Source organism: Mytilus galloprovincialis, chromosome 4 (assembly GCF_965363235.1).
Source record: "Mytilus galloprovincialis chromosome 4, xbMytGall1.hap1.1, whole genome shotgun sequence".
NCBI classification, from domain to species: domain Eukaryota; kingdom Metazoa; phylum Mollusca; class Bivalvia; order Mytilida; family Mytilidae; genus Mytilus; species Mytilus galloprovincialis.
Window position 1 is genome coordinate 95,132,214 of NC_134841.1, and position 18,484 is coordinate 95,150,697.

Genomic DNA, 18,484 nt, shown 5'->3' on the forward strand with positions numbered 1-18,484 from the left:
AGAATGGAAATGGGGAATGTGTCAAAGATACAACAACCCGACCATAGAACAGACAACAGCAGAAGGTCACCAATAGGTCTTCAATGCAGCGAGAAATTCCCGAACCTGGAGGCGTCCTTCAGCTGGACCCTTAACAAATATATTTACTAGTTCAGTAATAATGAACGCCATTACAAACTCCAAATTATACACAAGAAACAAACATTAAAAATAATACAAGACTAACAAAGGCCAGAGGCTCCTGACTTGGGACAGGTGCAAAAATGTGGAGGGGTTAAACATGTTTATGAGATCTCAACCCTCCCCCTATACCTCTAGCCAATGTAGAAAAGTAAACACATCACAATATGCACAATAAAATTCAGTTCAAGAGAAGTCTGAGTCTGATGTCAGAAGATGTAACAAAAGAAAATAAACAAAATGACAATGATACATAAATAACAACAGACTACTAGCAGTTAACTGACATGCCAGCAATAGTTCACATCAAAATGAACCTGTGTACTAAGTTTCAAGTTGATCTGGTCATAACTTCATGGTAAACTACATTGACTGAACACTTTAGCATGGTACAATACAGATGAACAAACTGACACAAAGATTCCAAAATATTATAATGTTTTGATAATAATATGTGTAAGATCCAACTATTCTCAGCAGGCCATAAATAGAAAAATTTCAAGGTCATTTAAAAGTCATCAAAATATTCTGACCTAGAAACAATAGAGACAAGAGCTACAGTGATTCCTTTACTTTCTAATTTCCTTTTACTAATTCTATATTTTAGGACATTTTAACACCTGACAATATTTAATCATTATTCTTTTGCATTATTACCATTTATAAATAATAAAACACATGTCAGTGTTATATTTATTGGCATAAAATAGGTAGAACAAACCAAAGAAATTAAAGCTTTTTATTTCATTTCAAGAATCTCAAAAAACATAAACATGTATTTAATATTGGTATTTTTTTCTTCAAAATTTAAATAAAAAATAATATCAACAGATAAAACATCAGTGGAATGCACAAGTCCTAGTCGTCCTTGGTACTACGATTTTACAAATAAAATATTTAAAATTAGTTAAATTTGTGCTTATAATGATCTGAAAATATATATTGAAAAACATTCTTTTAACTCTGGAACAATTCTAAATAAATGGGGATTGTGTCCAAGGGACAGATGATTCCCCTGCTTGCAAATCAAATGAAGTTATAAAGGGACACAATTGAAGAACAGTTTAGGTGACCCAAATTGATCTGAGTTATGTGGTAATAAGCATTGTGTATAAGTTGCATATCATTTGGTTAAGGTAAACTAAAGTTTGAGAACAGAAATGACAAATTCAGCAATTTTTCTATTTGTGAAGGGGGCATAACTCTAGAACAGTTACTGTGATGCCCCCGAAATTTAAACTAGATCTGTATTTTGTGGTAATAAGCATTGTGTATAAGTTTCATAGCATTTGGTTAAGGAAAACTAAAGTTTGAGAACAGAAACGACAAATTTAGTAATTTTATCTATTTGTGAAGGGGCATAACTCTAGAACAGTAACTGTGATGCCCCCGAAATTTAAATTTGATCTGTATTTTGTCCTAATAAACATTGTGCATAAGTTTCATAGCATTTGGTTGAGGCAAACTAAAGTTAGAGAACTGAAACGAAAAATTCAGCAATTTTTCGTTTGTAGAGGGCATAACTCTAGAACAGTTAAATGGACACCCCCAAAATTGAAAATTGAACTATATTTTGTAGTTATAAGCATTGTATGTAACTTTCATAGAATTTAGTTGAGGCAAACTAAAGTAAGAGAACAGAAAATCAACTTTGGAACGTATGGACATACATACAGACAAGGGTAAAACTTAATGCCCCCTCCGCTAGGCAAGCTCATAAAAATTTATAAAGGATGAAAGTAAGGCAGCTGTATTTTCAGTAAGGTTACTATGAATTTAGTATAATTAGGATCCTGAAAACTGTACATACACAAACTAAAATAGCACATGCTTTGGCATATAAAAGTCCAATAGCTCTGACATAATAATTTGTTAAAAAATAAACATAAAGAGAGAATGCATTCATGAATTGCAACTTTGTGTGCAGAAATTTCCAAAAGATATTTATGAAATAACCTGATCCCAATATCAAAATTTTTATTGTACACATATTAAAAACATATCATAGCATCCCAATGCCTTATACCAATGCACATATTATATCTGTCCAAGGGCAATAATATTTTTGCTCTCTTAAACTTTAAAAAGATATCCTACCAGAAATATGTAATTGTACAGAAAGTTACAAAATGTTCTGACTGAAATGTGTGCTATTCAGTAGAATCCTCTGAATTCTTTTCAAACATCTCTGTTTATGTAAAAAGATCAGAAGCATTCTATATTGCTGATTTTTTCAGTTATTTTTTTTTAAATAAAGTAAGTTACATTTTGTTTCATGACTTTGACACTACTTCAAATCCATTTTGTCCAGGTATGAGATCTTCCATTTCACTTGTGACTTTTGGTAAATCATCAATGCAAAAGAAATCTGAAGAAAAAAAAACCAAAAACATTATTTCACCCACATAGAATTGATCAAATATCAATGTTCATATTATACTGTAAATTTGGAAGAAAAAAAATATTCATATTTGCTTTAATATAAAAAAAATGCATAAAAAATCACCTGCAAGAAAAAGAGTTTATAAAAAAACCAGTATGTGATGCCTGGCACTTGTTGTATGATGTAAACATTTACCCCTGTGTGCCTTGAAATTTGTAAAAAACATTCCTTAAAATATTCATGTTCACAGTATCTCCCATTTTCTTGCTTATACTTTAGTCTAGTTTTGTTTTGGTTTCTGCTAAATTTTATACTAACTGTTTTAAAAGTCAAATACACATGAAAAGTGTATTTATATGTAACCTTAAGGTTAGCAACTATAGAAAACTGTTTTGAGGCCTATTTTATTCTTTATATGGTCATATCATTACAGTCAGTGTTTAATTCTCACATTCAGTGGTTCAATCCTTACATTCACGCAGATGCACTGCAAGGGACACAATAGCATAAGACATTTTTGCATTCTATGTCACACTGTATCATTAGAAAATTATAATTTTGCACGATTATCAATAACCATCAACAAATTTTCTGTTTTATTTGAAATTACAACTTAAAGATAGTAAAGAAAGAGTACCTTGATTATGTTGACCCATTGTCTGACTAGAATGTCCATTTGTTGTGAGGTGAGAGTCCATTATAGTTTACCTTGATTATGTTGACCCATTGTCTGACTAGAATGTCCATGTGTTGTGGGGTGAGAGTCCATTATAGTTTACCTTGATTATGCTGACCCATTGTCTGACTAGAATGTCCATGTGTTGTGGGGTGAGAGTCCATTATAGTTTACCTTGATTATGCTGACCCATTGTCTGACTAGAATGTCCATGTGTTGTGGGGTGAGAGTCCATTATAGTTTACCTTGTTTATGTTGACCCATTGTCTGACTAGAATGTCCATGTGTTTTGGGGTGAGAGTCCATTGTAGTTTACCTTGTTTATGTTGACCCATTGTCTGACTAGAATGTCCATGTGTTTTGGGGTGAGAGTCCATTGTAGTTTACCTTGTTTATGTTGACCCATTGTCTGACTAGAATGTCCATGTGTTGTGGGGTGAGAGTCCATTATAGTTTACCTTGATTATGTTGACCCATTGTCTGACTAGAATGTCCATGTGTTTTGGGGTGAGAGTCCATTATAGTTTACCTTGATTATGTTGACCCATTGTCTGACTAGAATGTCCATGTGTTGTGGGGTGAGAGTCCATTATAGTTTACCTTGATAATGTTGACCCATTGTCTGACTAGAATGTCCATGTGTTGTGGGGTGAGAGTCCATTATAGTTTACCTTGATTATGTTGACCCATTGTCTGACTAGAATGTCCATGTGTTTTGGGGTGAGAGTCCATTATAGTTTACCTTGATAATGTTGACCCATTGTCTGACTAGAATGTCCATGTGTTGTGGGGTGAGAGTCCATTATAGTTTACCTTGATTATGTTGACCCATTGTCTGACTAGAATGTCCATGTGTTGTGGGGTGAGAGTCCATTATAGTTTACCTTGATTATGTTGACCCATTGTCTGACTAGAATGTCCATGTGTTTTGGGGTGAGAGTCCATTGTAGTTTACCTTGATTATGTTGACCCATTGTCTGACTAGAATGTCCATGTGTTGTGGGGTGAGAGTCCATTATAGTTTACCTTGATTATGTTGACCCATTGTCTGACTAGAATGTCCATGTGTTTTGGGGTGAGAGTCCATTATAGTTTACCTTGATAATGTTGACCCATTGTCTGACTAGAATGTCCATGTGTTGTGGGGTGAGAGTCCATTATAGTTTACCTTGATTATGTTGACCCATTGTCTGACTAGAATGTCCATGTGTTGTGGGGTGAGAGTCCATTATAGTTTACCTTGATTATGTTGACCCATTGTCTGACTAGAATGTCCATGTGTTTTGGGGTGAGAGTCCATTGTAGTTTACCTTGATTATGTTGACCCATTGTCTGACTAGAATGTCCATGTGTTGTGGGGTGAGAGTCCATTATAGTTTACCTTGATTATGTTGACCCATTGTCTGACTAGAATGTCCATGTGTTTTGGGGTGAGAGTCCATTGTAGTTTACCTTGATTATGTTGACCCATTGTCTGACTAGAATGTCCATGTGTTGTGGGGTGAGAGTCCATTATAGTTTACCTTGATAATGTTGACCCATTGTCTGACTAGAATGTCCATGTGTTGTGGGGTGAGAGTCCATTATAGTTTACCTTGATTATGTTGACCCATTGTCTGACTAGAATGTCCATGTGTTGTGGGGTGAGAGTCCATTATAGTTTACCTTGATAATGTTGACCCATTGTCTGACTAGAATGTCCATGTGTTGTGGGGTGAGAGTCCATTATAGTTTACCTTGATTATGTTGACCCATTGTCTGACTAGAATGTCCATGTGTTTTGGGGTGAGAGTCCATTATAGTTTACCTTGATAATGTTGACCCATTGTCTGACTAGAATGTCCATGTGTTGTGGGGTGAGAGTCCATTATAGTTTACCTTGATTATGTTGACCCATTGTCTGACTAGAATGTCCATGTGTTGTGGGGTGAGAGTCCATTATAGTTTACCTTGATTATGTTGACCCATTGTCTGACTAGAATGTCCATGTGTTTTGGGGTGAGAGTCCATTGTAGTTTACCTTGATTATGTTGACCCATTGTCTGACTAGAATGTCCATGTGTTGTGGGGTGAGAGTCCATTATAGTTTACCTTGATTATGTTGACCCATTGTCTGACTAGAATGTCCATGTGTTTTGGGGTGAGAGTCCATTGTAGTTTACCTTGATTATGTTGACCCATTGTCTGACTAGAATGTCCATGTGTTGTGGGGTGAGAGTCCATTATAGTTTACCTTGATAATGTTGACCCATTGTCTGACTAGAATGTCCATGTGTTGTGGGGTGAGAGTCCATTATAGTTTACCTTGATTATGTTGACCCATTGTCTGACTAGAATGTCCATGTGTTGTGGGGTGAGAGTCCATTATAGTTTACCTTGATAATGTTGACCCATTGTCTGACTAGAATGTCCATGTGTTGTGGGGTGAGAGTCCATTATAGTATTATCAGTGTTATCTAGCACAATATCTCCCACATCAATATTTGGTAAATCACTGTAGTTTTTGGGAGTCCTTTTACGGAAACTGTAATTTTGCACATCTTCATTTGATTTTCTTTTATCACTATTTGATTGTGGTTTATGTACTATAGAATCATTATGTCTTTTTGATTTTTCCTCTGGTGAATTAGCTAACATTGAAGCATTCTGTCTTTTTTTAGATGGTGTTGCTTTTGGTTCTTTCTTCCCATCAAGTCTTTGTTTGTCACTTTTCTTTATATAATTGTTTTTCTTAGACATTGAGTCTGTATGCTGTATATATTCACCAGTATGAACATCAACTGCTTTTCCATCATCCTAATAAGTAAAAGTAAAGCTTTAAAGCTGCAACTTAACCCTTTCCTCCATGGAATATTTTTTTTTTACATACTTGATTTGCATAGGATATTTTCAATAAAAAAAATAAATCATCATGTTTAAAGTATTAATGCATTGCAAAAACAAATTTTTCATCAATGAAATTCCAGTCAGATATTCTCATGAATATCCTCTTTATATTGGATACAAACTTTTGTTAAGTCTGACACAGATTTTCATAGGCAAGATGTTTCAACTGAAGCACAATGCAGGCGTCAAAAGGCGTCATTATGGAGGAAAGGGTTAAAAGTTATCAACTAATTCATTCAATATTGAGTTTCATAAATGGTCTTTTGTCATATGCTAAAAGGTTTTTAAAATTTTTGGCAACTGATGTTGATGGTAGGTATTTGATAGACACTGTTAATCTTTTAGCCTTTTTATGAAGAAAATTTTGAGTTTTCCATTGTATAGACAAGTTATCTATTTATAAAGACCTCTAGATGCCTTTTGGTTATACATTTGTAATTTTAGTTTGTTGTCTTATTGAAGTAAGCCCAACACAGAACTGGACAACAAAATGTATGTATTTTATTGAAGGAAGCTTGAAAAGTTATCTTTGTCATTAAACAATGCACTTCCTCTGCTATTATTTGTACAAACCTCCTCCTCACTGGATACTCCACTGTCTGTATCATCCCAAATGTACTTCATCTGTTTTCTAACCACTGAAAATAAAGAATTCACTTTATCTGGCATGAAAATCATGTCCTCCTTAGCGCACCAAGTTATGTAGTTTTTGTTGGAGTAGCTGAAGCCTTATTTAAATTCTGATGAGAATTATGTTCTATTGACATCACATTGGTTTGTTTTTGTATTCTGGATGACAAAATAATCTAAATTCTTGTAAACTTCCTTAAGAATTTAAAACGATTGTTCTATCATTATCTGTGACATACTGTGACATAATTTTGTATAAATGTGTTCTGTTGTGCTGTGATAAAGAACAGAAAGGAAAGGATACACCATGAAAGACTTTATCTAGATGCAACTTCACTCACATACCACAACAAATGTAGGACAATGCATATAATGTTTAACCTTTTCGCCCCAATTTTTGATCGGGATCCTATTGAATAATCTTTGTTTTCTGTGAAATGTTTTATGAACTGAAGTCTTTGTATCATTTTTTTGTTTGTGACTCTTTACTGATGATTTTTTTATTTATTCTTGTACTACTTAGGCCAACCTTAAAAATATCTTTGTTTCCCCTCCTCGACTGAGGTTGTTAGGGTATGGGTAGGAAGGTAGGCAAATTATTTTATTTTATTCCTTGATATGGTTTTCTATATTGAATTTGTACAAAATTCAACAGGTAAGGCTCAAGTCAAGAAAAGTAGGGTATTCCCTGTATTCTAATTCAATGTACACCCCAGTTTTCTGGTGTTAAAAGTAATCAAGGACCTCCTTATTTTCCTATTCATTTAATATAATGAAATCTACAAAAGCACACATTCTACTTGTGATAACAATGCTTAATGATAGCAAGTGTTTTTTTAGTTAAAAAATCAAGCTTATTTCAAGTCTAATTTGATGCATAACTCACAACAAAACAAAAATTTTCCTTTGTTCACCAATTCATACCTTGATCATCAATCATGAACTGACAAAAAGATACATGTATGTTACTCACTTGGGAATTACCGTAAAATTCAATGAATAAAATTTTGTATAGAAGTGAACATAATTCAGTTATGTTCAGTTACACCTTGATCATGCAGCTTGGTCAATTGATTCCTAAACAAAGACTTGTATGTTTTTTCGAGTTCTAGAAGAAACAAGGCTTCACTTTATATTCATGTTTTGTATTTCCTAAAATACTTTTAATAAGTATTCACGAATTCTACTGATGCAGTTATAATGTTAAAACGTGCCCTTTTGTAATTTTCAGGCCATAAATTGATAAAGGAAATCCCATTTAAACTGGTTTTTTTTTACACCAGAAAACAGGGACGCTCCCTGAAAGCAGGGAATACATGTATCCCACATTTCCCGACTTGTGTCCAACCTGTGGGGGTGGAAAAACAAACAATATTTTATTTTTGGCCTTATACAAGAGTGTGGAGTTGAAGAATTAGCTAACTCAATCATCATGTGTTTCTGTAGAATTGACCTGAATTCTAAACCAGTCACTATAGACTAGTCCTATAATATAAGACTCTGAAGGTTCATATCATTTACATTCAACGTTTTTTATCGGTTATTTTTTTTTACTATCAATGTTGAACCTCAGAGTCTTATAAAATTTGTACTTTTTTCTCGTAGCAAAAATTTAAATTAATAATCCACTGCCAAAACAAATAAAACTATTAGGAACAACCTAAATATGAATGAAAGTAACTTCTTACCACATTAATAGTTTAAAATAATGTTCCTAATCCATCACTTTTATCCTCAGTTGACAAACAATTTTTTTCACGCCATTTTATTTCAAATATATGTGCCGATTCTTTATTTTAAGGATTTGGTGAACGAAACGAGTTTGAAGATAATATTTATAATCAGTATAGTACAACGTACGGAAACACGACCAATTACTGTAATAGTGTCATGCAATTATTGAGATAACCATAAAAAGTGGTGAGAGAATACGAATGGGGTTAACAGAATAGAGAACAATCGGCTAAAAACATAAAGAGTAGAAAAATATGGGCTCTATTTTATTTATTTTTTAAACTTGATTATATGCCCCCTCTCCCCCCAAAAAACAGCATAAGTATATTGTTTACAGTTGAAAAGAACAATGTCCAAAATACAGTTATAATGTATCAACAAACCAATTATAATTCACAAAAATATCTCTACAAGTTGTTAATTGAGCACCAACAGAATTTTAAATCATGGGCGAGTTATGAGAGCGGCCGAGGTTATAAATGTCTTTGGAAATATGAGTTCACGTAATGGAGGCGTGCGAGTCAAATTCACCAAATAAATGTTTTTTCTTTCGAAAAACGAGTTCAAATGTTCATGAAATCTGCTAGCTGCTAACGGTATGAAGGTGCAATGTTCCATGAGAGTGCATCAATGTTAGAGCGAGCGTGGCAATACATGATTTTCCAAGTACAGGTTCATAAAACAGAGGTGACCTACATGTATTCTCATTCACCAAAATTAATGTTCTTTAGTAAGTTGTTAAGCATCACAAGATATAAATTTCATGTTGTGAGAGTGGGCGATACATGTCCTTCAAAATATGAGTTCATACCACGGATTGAGCAAGCCAGTTATCTTGTCCAAACTGTTAATGAACATAAATCAATTGCGAGTTGGGAGAGCGGGCGATGCGATGATCCTTCAAAATACGAGTTCATACAACAGTGAGCGAGCCAATTATCATTCACCCAAAAGTTCTCTTGTCCAAGTTGTTAAGCATCAGCAGAAATTAATTTCTAGTTGTGAGAGCGGATGAGTAGATAAATATCTTTCAAAATACGAGTTCATACAACGGGAGTGAGCGAGCCAAAAAAATCGTTTTGTTACAAAAAATAATAGCAAGTTGTTAGAGAAGAAAGTTCAAGAAAGAATGCAATTTTAATCTCTCAGTGTTTGTAGAAACTCTTCAACACTAAATTTGCTCCTTTCTTGACAAGTACATTTTTTTAACACTCTGCACAACATTTACAGGAAGGACACAGACAGTGCTGCAAATCGCATCCTTCGCCTTTCTTTGTATCTGATGTATCTTCTATGAAGTTGTCTACAGTCAATGCATTTACAATTTAACGTGTGATACAAGTGCTGGTGCTTTTTATGATATCGCTTATACATTTGCCGGTGGTTTTTAGAGACAAAATGAAGTTATCATAATATAATAAAACTGAATCCATCCCTAGCACACCTGCCAGTTTCTTGCCAATAGGGCAAAACTGATTTTGGACATTTAATATTTAAATTTTTCATGCATATGTTGATCTCGCAATTTTACCATTGTTTTGTTGTGTGATGTCTCATTAAAGGGCTTAACATATTAATATTGTTTGAATATGACAGGAAGAAAATAGCTTTTTGGAAATAGTACATGAAGTCGTTTAAAATAAGAAAACGAAAGGAAAAAGTGGCCGCCAGATTAACAGATTAATCGTACTTGACCCGCTTCACAATTTGAAACGATGGGGGGACAGTTTGAAAAGTGGTTCAAAAAAGGATATAAATTCATAATATGATATGGTAGGACTAATAATTTATTATTTGAGATGTTTATATGTAAGGATAATGACATAAGTTTACTTAAAATTGCCGTAAACATTGTCAAATTGTCGTTCAAAGTTCCCACAAAAATTCGTTGGGAATCCACTACGAGAAAATGGATGTTTGTTATAAGACTCTGAGGTTCAACATTGATAGTAAAAAAAAAATATCCGATAAAAAACGTTGAATGTAAATGATATGAACCTTCAGTCTTATATTATAGGACTAACTATAGACATGAAACACGGATAAGGGATACACAATTGTTGTTAGTGTAAAGTTGTAATTTCTCAGTGATGCATTACTTATCACAGCTTCAATAAAGCTTTAAACTTTTATAATAAAAAAAAAAAAATAAAAATAAAAAACTAAATTATAATTTTTCTAATATGTTTTAGTGAATAAGTTATGGGCATGATCATCACAAAATTTAGATTACTGAATTTCGTATAAAAAATAATCATATCAAAGATAAGTAAGATGTCTGTTTTTCTATTATTTCATTTTGTGCCATATTAAACACAAACAAGTCCCTTTCTACAGTAGTTAAATTAGTCTTGTTTTTAAATGCTATAAATAATACATTACAATTCTGTATTTCTTTTGGAGGTAAGAAATATTTTCCAACAGGTATTTTCTGTGATGGCACTTTTGTTGAATCAGAAATATACTTTGCATGAAAGACTGCAAGGTGTTCATCTCTATATGCACTACTTTGAAATATTCTATAAAAATGTAAAACAAATTGTCAAGTATTGGAAATCTGTAAAGGGTTTCATTAATCTTCATAGGAACAAACTGTTGTAAAAACTGTTAGAAAAAGCATCTTGAATAAAATCAACAATAAAATTAATCAATTGTTAATTTGAATACAAGCTGACTTAGTTATTTAGAGATATTTCTTTACTACAATTGTATTATAAATGCAGAAGTGGAGGAATAGTAATACCTAACACCTGTACTGCAGAAACTTTAAAGATATTAATATAAACAATATTTTCAAAATATATCAACCAAATGATTGGTAAATAATATAATTTATTTATGTGAAACAAAAACTTTATATCAACCAACAAGCATTAAGGATGTTTGCTCCTCCATTTTATTTATTTTTTGCGAGATTTTCGGAATCCTCTGGTTTTATCCATGTATTGTCATTAAAAAAATTTTGACCACTAACCCCTACTTTTCTTTTCATAATTTTATAACATAAAGTTTAAAAAGCCATATTTCAAAATTTTATAAAATTCTTGTTATTTTTTCATAGTTTTTGAAACAAATAAGGTGTCAATGTTAAATATATGAAAAATCTAGAGAGAATCATTTCCCGCCAAATTTTCAATGGCTTATATCTCGAAAATGAGCACACCCACCCTCCATTTTTTTCTACTTTTTGAATTTCTTTATTAATATATACTATCAATTCATAATAGTCTTTTAAAAAGCTTGTTATTTTTAACAGAGTAGCAAACATCCTTAAATTAGATTTAGGACAGAGATCTTACAAGGATAATTCTACTATGATTTATGACTCAATGATAGTTATAGATAGAATAAGCAAATTAAGGAGAATAATGTGCCCATGTGACACAGAAGCTCTGCTTTTAATAATACAGCAAATTCAGCTTTCTTCCTTTTAGAAAGGAACATAACTCAAGAACTGTGGAAGAGACGCCATCCAAATTCAACTTTGATCTGTTTTAGGTGATAATAAGCAATGTGTATAAGTTTCATAACATTCGGTTAAGGCAAAGTAAAGTGAGAGTATGTAAGCAATTTTTCCATATATAAAGGGACATAAATCCAGAAGGTCAAAGAGACATGTCCACCCAAATTAGAACTTGATCTATTATAGAGGTTACATGCATTCTGTTTAAGTTTCAAAGCATTTGGTAGAGGCTAAGTAAATTTAGAGGGTAAAAACAGTATTTTTTTCCATTTAAAAAGGGACAAAATCTAGAGAATGGTGAAAGTGACACAGTCAAATTCAAACTTGATCAGTGTTTGGAGGTTATATGCATTCTGTATAAGTTAAACTCTAATCGAGACAAAATTAAAAACAAACAGAACATAAACCAAGGACAAGGGTAAAACTTATAGTGTCCTAATTGTCTAGTGGCAGGGGCATAAAAATAAAATTTGTAAGATGGTTATGGGTAAAAAATATTGCAGGAATTGCAGAATTTGATATTTCATTGATACACATAATGTTTTTGTGGATTTAGGAAAACATATAATTCCATGGGTATTTGAATAACTAGTCACATGAAAAAAATGAATGAAAAAAAATCTTCCATCCAAGTTTTGTAAAATTCTGTGGAGGTTTGACAAATTTACAAATGTATGGATAACTTTAATAAGTTTAAATCTTTATATGAAAGCTACAAAAATAGTAATTTTTTTAAATAGAAAACAAAACTTTAACTTCTAACTGAACCTAAATGATGATGATGACATAGGCAATGACTTAATGTAGGATTGCTATGTCTTGCTTCCACAACATAATGTATCAGGCTAGACCAAATTCCTTCCGACACCACCCAGATTCTTTAACCCAAATAATTTCTTAAATAGCCCTTACAATTTTCTAATGCAATTTTAAAGAACTTACTGTTTAGTATCTTTACTGTCTGCATTTTCACTAAATATAAATTGTGCAGAATCAAAATCAGCTTGTTTTCCTCCTTTATCCTCTAAAACATAAACATAAATGACTACTTGAAAGGAATCAAATCCTCTAAAAATGAATAATAATTTCCAATAATATTAAATATTCTCAATAGTAACAACAAGTGAAACTGTAAGCTACTGATGATGTAGTTCCTGAGAAAGACGTAACGAAAAATATTCATGGGACGGATGGATGGACTGAAGGATTGACAGACAGAGGTAAATCAGTATACCACCTCTTTTTGTAAAGCAGGGGTATAAAAATCATGTGTTGCACTAAATATATCTCCTCTCATAACTTAAAGTATTGTAAAACTGGAAATAGCTGTCTGACAGATCCCAGAAGGGCACATACATTACAGTGATTTTCCTAGTGCTTAGGGGAAGGGGCTCAGGACCAATGCAATTGGGAATAAATGTTTTCGTGATATATCGGCTTTTGGGGAAATATATTAGTCCCTTTCAACGAAGGATCAGCTGTGTGCAACTTGCTAGGGGGTTTGGGGACATGCTCCTAATGAAATTTTGAAAAATTAGGTACGAAGTTCTGCATTCAGAGCAGAGAAGAAATAACTGAATGAATTGCAAATAATTCAAGAGATTTGTAAACAAAAACCATGATAAGACACCAACAAAATCTTGCAACGATGTCTATATACTATTTGGAATTTTAGAGCTGAAAATTGGGAAAAAGAGCATATTTTCTTTGGGAGGTCCAAATTTGGACCTAAAATAAGGGTTGAGCATGTGACCAAAATTGAAATGATTCGGTTCAATAGAATGAAGAACTGTGTAAACATATTTTTTAAATTCATATAACAGGTGCCTCAGTGGCTGAGAGGTCTAAGAGGTTCATCTCCTTTATCACTAGCCGGGCAACACTGAAGCTTTAATTAAATGTGGCAGGTGAATTTGATTCCTATCTTTATAAGACAATCATTGTCATTTTTCCTGCCAAAGTTGGTGGTTTTCTCTGGCTTCCTCTACCAATAAAAACTGATTACTATGATAAAGCCAATAATACTGAAAGTGGATTAAAACACTAACAATAAATCAATTATTTAACATATTTAACTAGGGGCTCTAAAGAGCCTGTGTCGCTCACCTTGGTATATATGTGAATATTAAACAAAGGACACAGATGGATTCATGACAAATGTGTGTTATGGTGATGTGTTTGTAGATCTTACTTTACTAAACATTCTTGCTGCTTACAATTATCACTATCTATAATGAACTTGGCCCAGTAGTATCAGTGGAAAATGTAAGGGAAAATCTACAAATTTTATGAAAATTGTTAAATATTGACTATGAAGGGTAATAACTCCTTAGGGGGTCAATTGACCATTTTGGTCATGTTGACTTATTTTTAGGTCTGACTTTGATGTACATTAAATAATATTCAAGATAATAACCAAAAACAGCAAAATTTCCTTAAAATTACCAATTCAGGGACAGCAACCTAACAACCGGTTATCCGACTCATCTGAAAATTCCAGGGCAGATAGATCTTGACCTGTTCAACAATTTCACTCCCTGTCAGATTTGCTCTAAATGCTTTGGTTTTTGAGTTTTGAGCCAAAAACTGCATTTTACCCCTATGTTCTATTTTTAGCCATGGTGGCCATCTTGGTTGGTTGGCTGAGTTACCGGACACAGTTTTTAAACTAGATACCCCAATGATGATTGTGGCTAAGTTTGGTTTAAGTTGGTCAAATCGTTTCAGAGGAGATTTTTCTAAAAGATTACTATGATTTACGAAAAATGGTTAAAAATTGACTATAAAGGGCAATAACTCCTAAAGGGGTCAACTGACCATTTTGGTCATGTTGACTTATTTGTAAATCTTACTTTGCTGAGCATTATTGCTGTTTACAGTTTACCTCCATCTATAATAATATTCAAGATAATAACCAACTAGAGGCTGTCGCTCACCTTGGTCTAAGTGAATACTAAACAAAGGACACAGATGGATTCATGACAAAATTGTGTTTTGGTGATGGTGATGTGTTTCAACACAGTTTGTAGATCTTACTTTACTAAACATTCTTGCTGCTTACAATTATCTCTATCTATAATGAACTTGGGCCAGTAGTCTACAAATTTTATGAAAATTGTTAAAAATTGACTATGAAGGGCAATAACTCCTTAAGGGGTCAACTGACCATTTTGGTCATGTTGACTTATTTTTAGGTCTTAATTCATGTACTTTGCTGTACATTATTGCTGTTTACAGTTTATCTCTGTCTATAATAATATTCAAGATAATAACAAAAAACAGCAAAATTTCCTTAAAATTACCAATTCAGGGGCAGCAACCTAACAACCCGTTTTTTGATTCATCTGAAAATTACAAGGCAGATAGATCTTGACCTGATCAACAATTTCACCTCCTGTCAGATTTGCTCTAAATGCTTTGGTTTTTGAGTTATAAGCCAAAAACTGCATTTTACCCCTATGTTCTATTTTTAGCCATGGCAGTCATCTTGGTTGGTTGGCTGAGTTACCGGACAAATTTTTTAAACTAGATACCCCAATGATGATTGTGGCTGAGTTTGGTTTAATTTGGCCCAGTAGTTTCAGAGGAGAAGATTTTTGTAAAAGTTAACGACGATGGACGACGACGAGCTAAAAAGGTGAGCTAAAAAGTCAAAGTATCCACAAACAGGGAGTTGGTATTTGAAAGATATGAAAAATATCTCACATATTACAACACCTGTTGTCATGCTGACTAAACATGGAAGTCCATCTGTCAAACAGACAAGGTAGATGCAATTTAGCCCATAGGACTAGGACTGGGTGTATAATATGATTCTTTTAACAGAAGTATTATTAGAAATAGTTGTTTCACTTTGTTTCCTATGTTGACCTTTTATTACTGACTGTCATTAAATATGTATGGACATTTGGAAAGCTATATTTCACACATTTAACGACCAGGACAAACAAATTATAACAGTATATGAACTGCAATGTAATAAGTATCGGTACATGTGCCTGGAAAACATACCATCTTTATAGGAGTTACACCATGAGGTTCAGGATCTGCCTTTTGTATTCTGTTATTTATCTTTTAGACATGGAGTTGTTAGTTTTGATTTATGAGTTTGAATGTTCTTTTGACACGTTTGGTATCTTTTGCCTCTCTTTTGGAAACTTTGTGTAAATCAGTCACATTGATTGTATAATGCCCTACATATTTATGAAAGTTATATTGTTTATACTCACTCCATTTTGTTTTTCTTTCAGTTGAAACACTCTCAGAAAACCATGCAGTCAGACCTTCAAATATTTGCAGATTCTCTGACATCATTCAGCTTCTGAAAAAAAACAAAGGGATTTATTTCAACAAACATGTAATATAAAATGATGTTCACAATACTATAATTATCCTCTTGATGGAAGACAGGTGGACACTGTGTGCTGCTCATTTTATTTCATTTGCATTGTGATTTTCAAATTCTTAATTTTGTGCTCGCTATTTTATCAAATGAAATTCAAACACTTGGCAGGGGTGGTCAAGAAAAAAATCATCTGTCATGTTTGTTTTTCATGTTTTTTGTTATAAATTTGGTTGTTCGTTTTCTCAATTGAACCAACTGTTCCATATTTTTTTCTGTTAGGACTCTTCAACAGCCAACTATAACAGTATGGGTTTTCTCATTGTTGAAGGCTGTACAGCTGCCTATAATTGCTTACAGCTACTTTATTTGAACTTTGGTGGATATTTTTTTTGCATTCATAACCAATCTCTGAATTTTTATATAAATTTTGTTTTAAGATAAAGTGATTCTTGCAAAGGCCTATGATGTTCCCCCTTTTTTTTCCTTATCTAAATAACTCAATATTGGAGCTAATCCAAGTTTCCAGTCTTGGTAAGTTATTCTATATAATCAGTTATCTATATAACTCAATATTGGAGCTAATCCAAGTTCCCAGTCTACTCTTGGTAAGCTATTCTATATAATCAGTTATCTATATAACTCAATAAATAAATAGACCAGTTATATACTTTATTAAAAGCCAGGAACAATTTATATCATAAATGTGTATAATAAATCAGAAATATCAAGTAAAACAGAGAGTTTACATTACAGGAAGCCTCTTCTTTTTCCTCTTTTCTATCAACATGATCAAATACTTCCCAAGTATTCAATATGATGAATTTTCAGGAATGTTGCACATGATTCAAAATTGGTGAAAAAAAGAAATCCTTGATGGTGTTTACGAAAAAAGCTGCTGGTTACATATAGACAGTGATTAGTTGTATTTACACTTGTATGCAAATTTGTCTGCCATTACATAAAATCACACAAGTTCCCATAAAATTTGACATTCCAATATAAAATTTTGTGGTCACAATTAAAAATTGATTATTGCTTGACTTCAGAAGCAGTTTTAGGGTCATTCAGAGACAAAATTCGGCTAAATACCAGACAAAAGACTATTGTATATAAAATATGTTTATAAGTCACAAAAGTTTCATATCAGTCTTTATTTTTCATGCAACTTTTATGACAGAAATCATTTCACATTCAATGTGAAATTATGTCTTATTTCACATTTTTTCCCCATGCAAGCACCCTCTTAGACTAGACCATTATCTGCAAAGAAAAATCTGGCTTAACAAGAGATGAATTCAGCCTCCAAGTTGTGATCTTTCCATTTCTATGTAGCAACATTCCAGCATACAGAGTAGATATAGTACCAGCCAGTTGATACAAATTACACAATGTTACATGGCTTGTAACAGACGCCATCTTGAGTTGCTTGAGCCTAATGGAATGTTTGTTTCATAGATGATAGCAGATATCTTCCTAATGTTGTAAATACAATTCCATCCCCTTTTCCCAAATTATTATAGTGACCTACTGAAACTGATCTACTAACATGACTGTAAGGCGTCAAAGAAACAAAATATAATAGCCTTTCAAGCACAAGCACTTGTTTCTATCCATGGGAAGACCCACTTTTAACGTTTACTTACGAGTTGTAAATATATGTTGATAGTGGGTCTTCCCATGGATAGAAACAAGTGCCTGTGCTTTCAAGACGTCATAAATAATTAAATATTCAGACTACCCCAGGTTTTGTCCGGTTTCGCATTGCTTAGTATTTAGTTTTCTATGTTGTGTTTTGTGTACATTTGTATGACTATTAGTCTGATTCTTTTTTATTAACCATTGTGGTGTCAGTCATGCAGTTTATTTGTTTACTCCATTTGAAATTTATATATGTGTCTCTCTTATTAAAGACAACCTGACCCACTGTTTGATTGATTAACCAAACAGGTTCCTATTTTGGTTCGTGTACTCTGTGACTGTCTAATGGTTTGTGGGAGATTGGGATGATTATATCTATTCTTACATTAAAAATATATACAAACGCAAAAATGCCAAGTTGTAATTTCCCGGACTTTTCGTCTGCAATAAATTTTAAATATTCCTACACGTTGTTTAAAAAAGAACAACTTTACGTTAATGCTACAATAAAACAATATATAGATGTACCGAGACAATCGAATTATTTTC

The 18,484-nt window shown here is 32.9% G+C and overlaps 1 protein-coding gene across 3 annotated transcripts; it reads right to left on the bottom strand.

The window, feature by feature from the left end:
• Positions 1 to 905: 905 nt before the first annotated feature.
• LOC143073470 (uncharacterized) lies at positions 906 to 18,399 on the bottom strand. 3 transcript variants are annotated; one of them, XM_076249045.1, is made up of 7 exons: positions 18,340 to 18,399; positions 16,182 to 16,273; positions 12,895 to 12,976; positions 10,872 to 11,008; positions 6,699 to 6,763; positions 5,615 to 6,035; positions 906 to 2,548 (listed from the first exon to the last, which is right to left on the bottom strand). In XM_076249045.1, exons 2-7 carry the CDS (start codon positions 16,264 to 16,266, stop codon positions 2,454 to 2,456), a joined length of 885 nt encoding a protein of 294 aa, XP_076105160.1. In that variant the 5' UTR covers positions 16,267 to 16,273; positions 18,340 to 18,399; the 3' UTR covers positions 906 to 2,453. The 3 variants fall into 3 exon arrangements, with proteins under 3 accessions (XP_076105160.1, XP_076105159.1, XP_076105158.1); XM_076249044.1 differs by having other exon boundaries at positions 16,182 to 16,270; positions 18,321 to 18,375; XM_076249043.1 differs by having other exon boundaries at positions 18,321 to 18,375.
• Between the last annotated feature and the right edge of the window lie 85 nt (positions 18,400 to 18,484).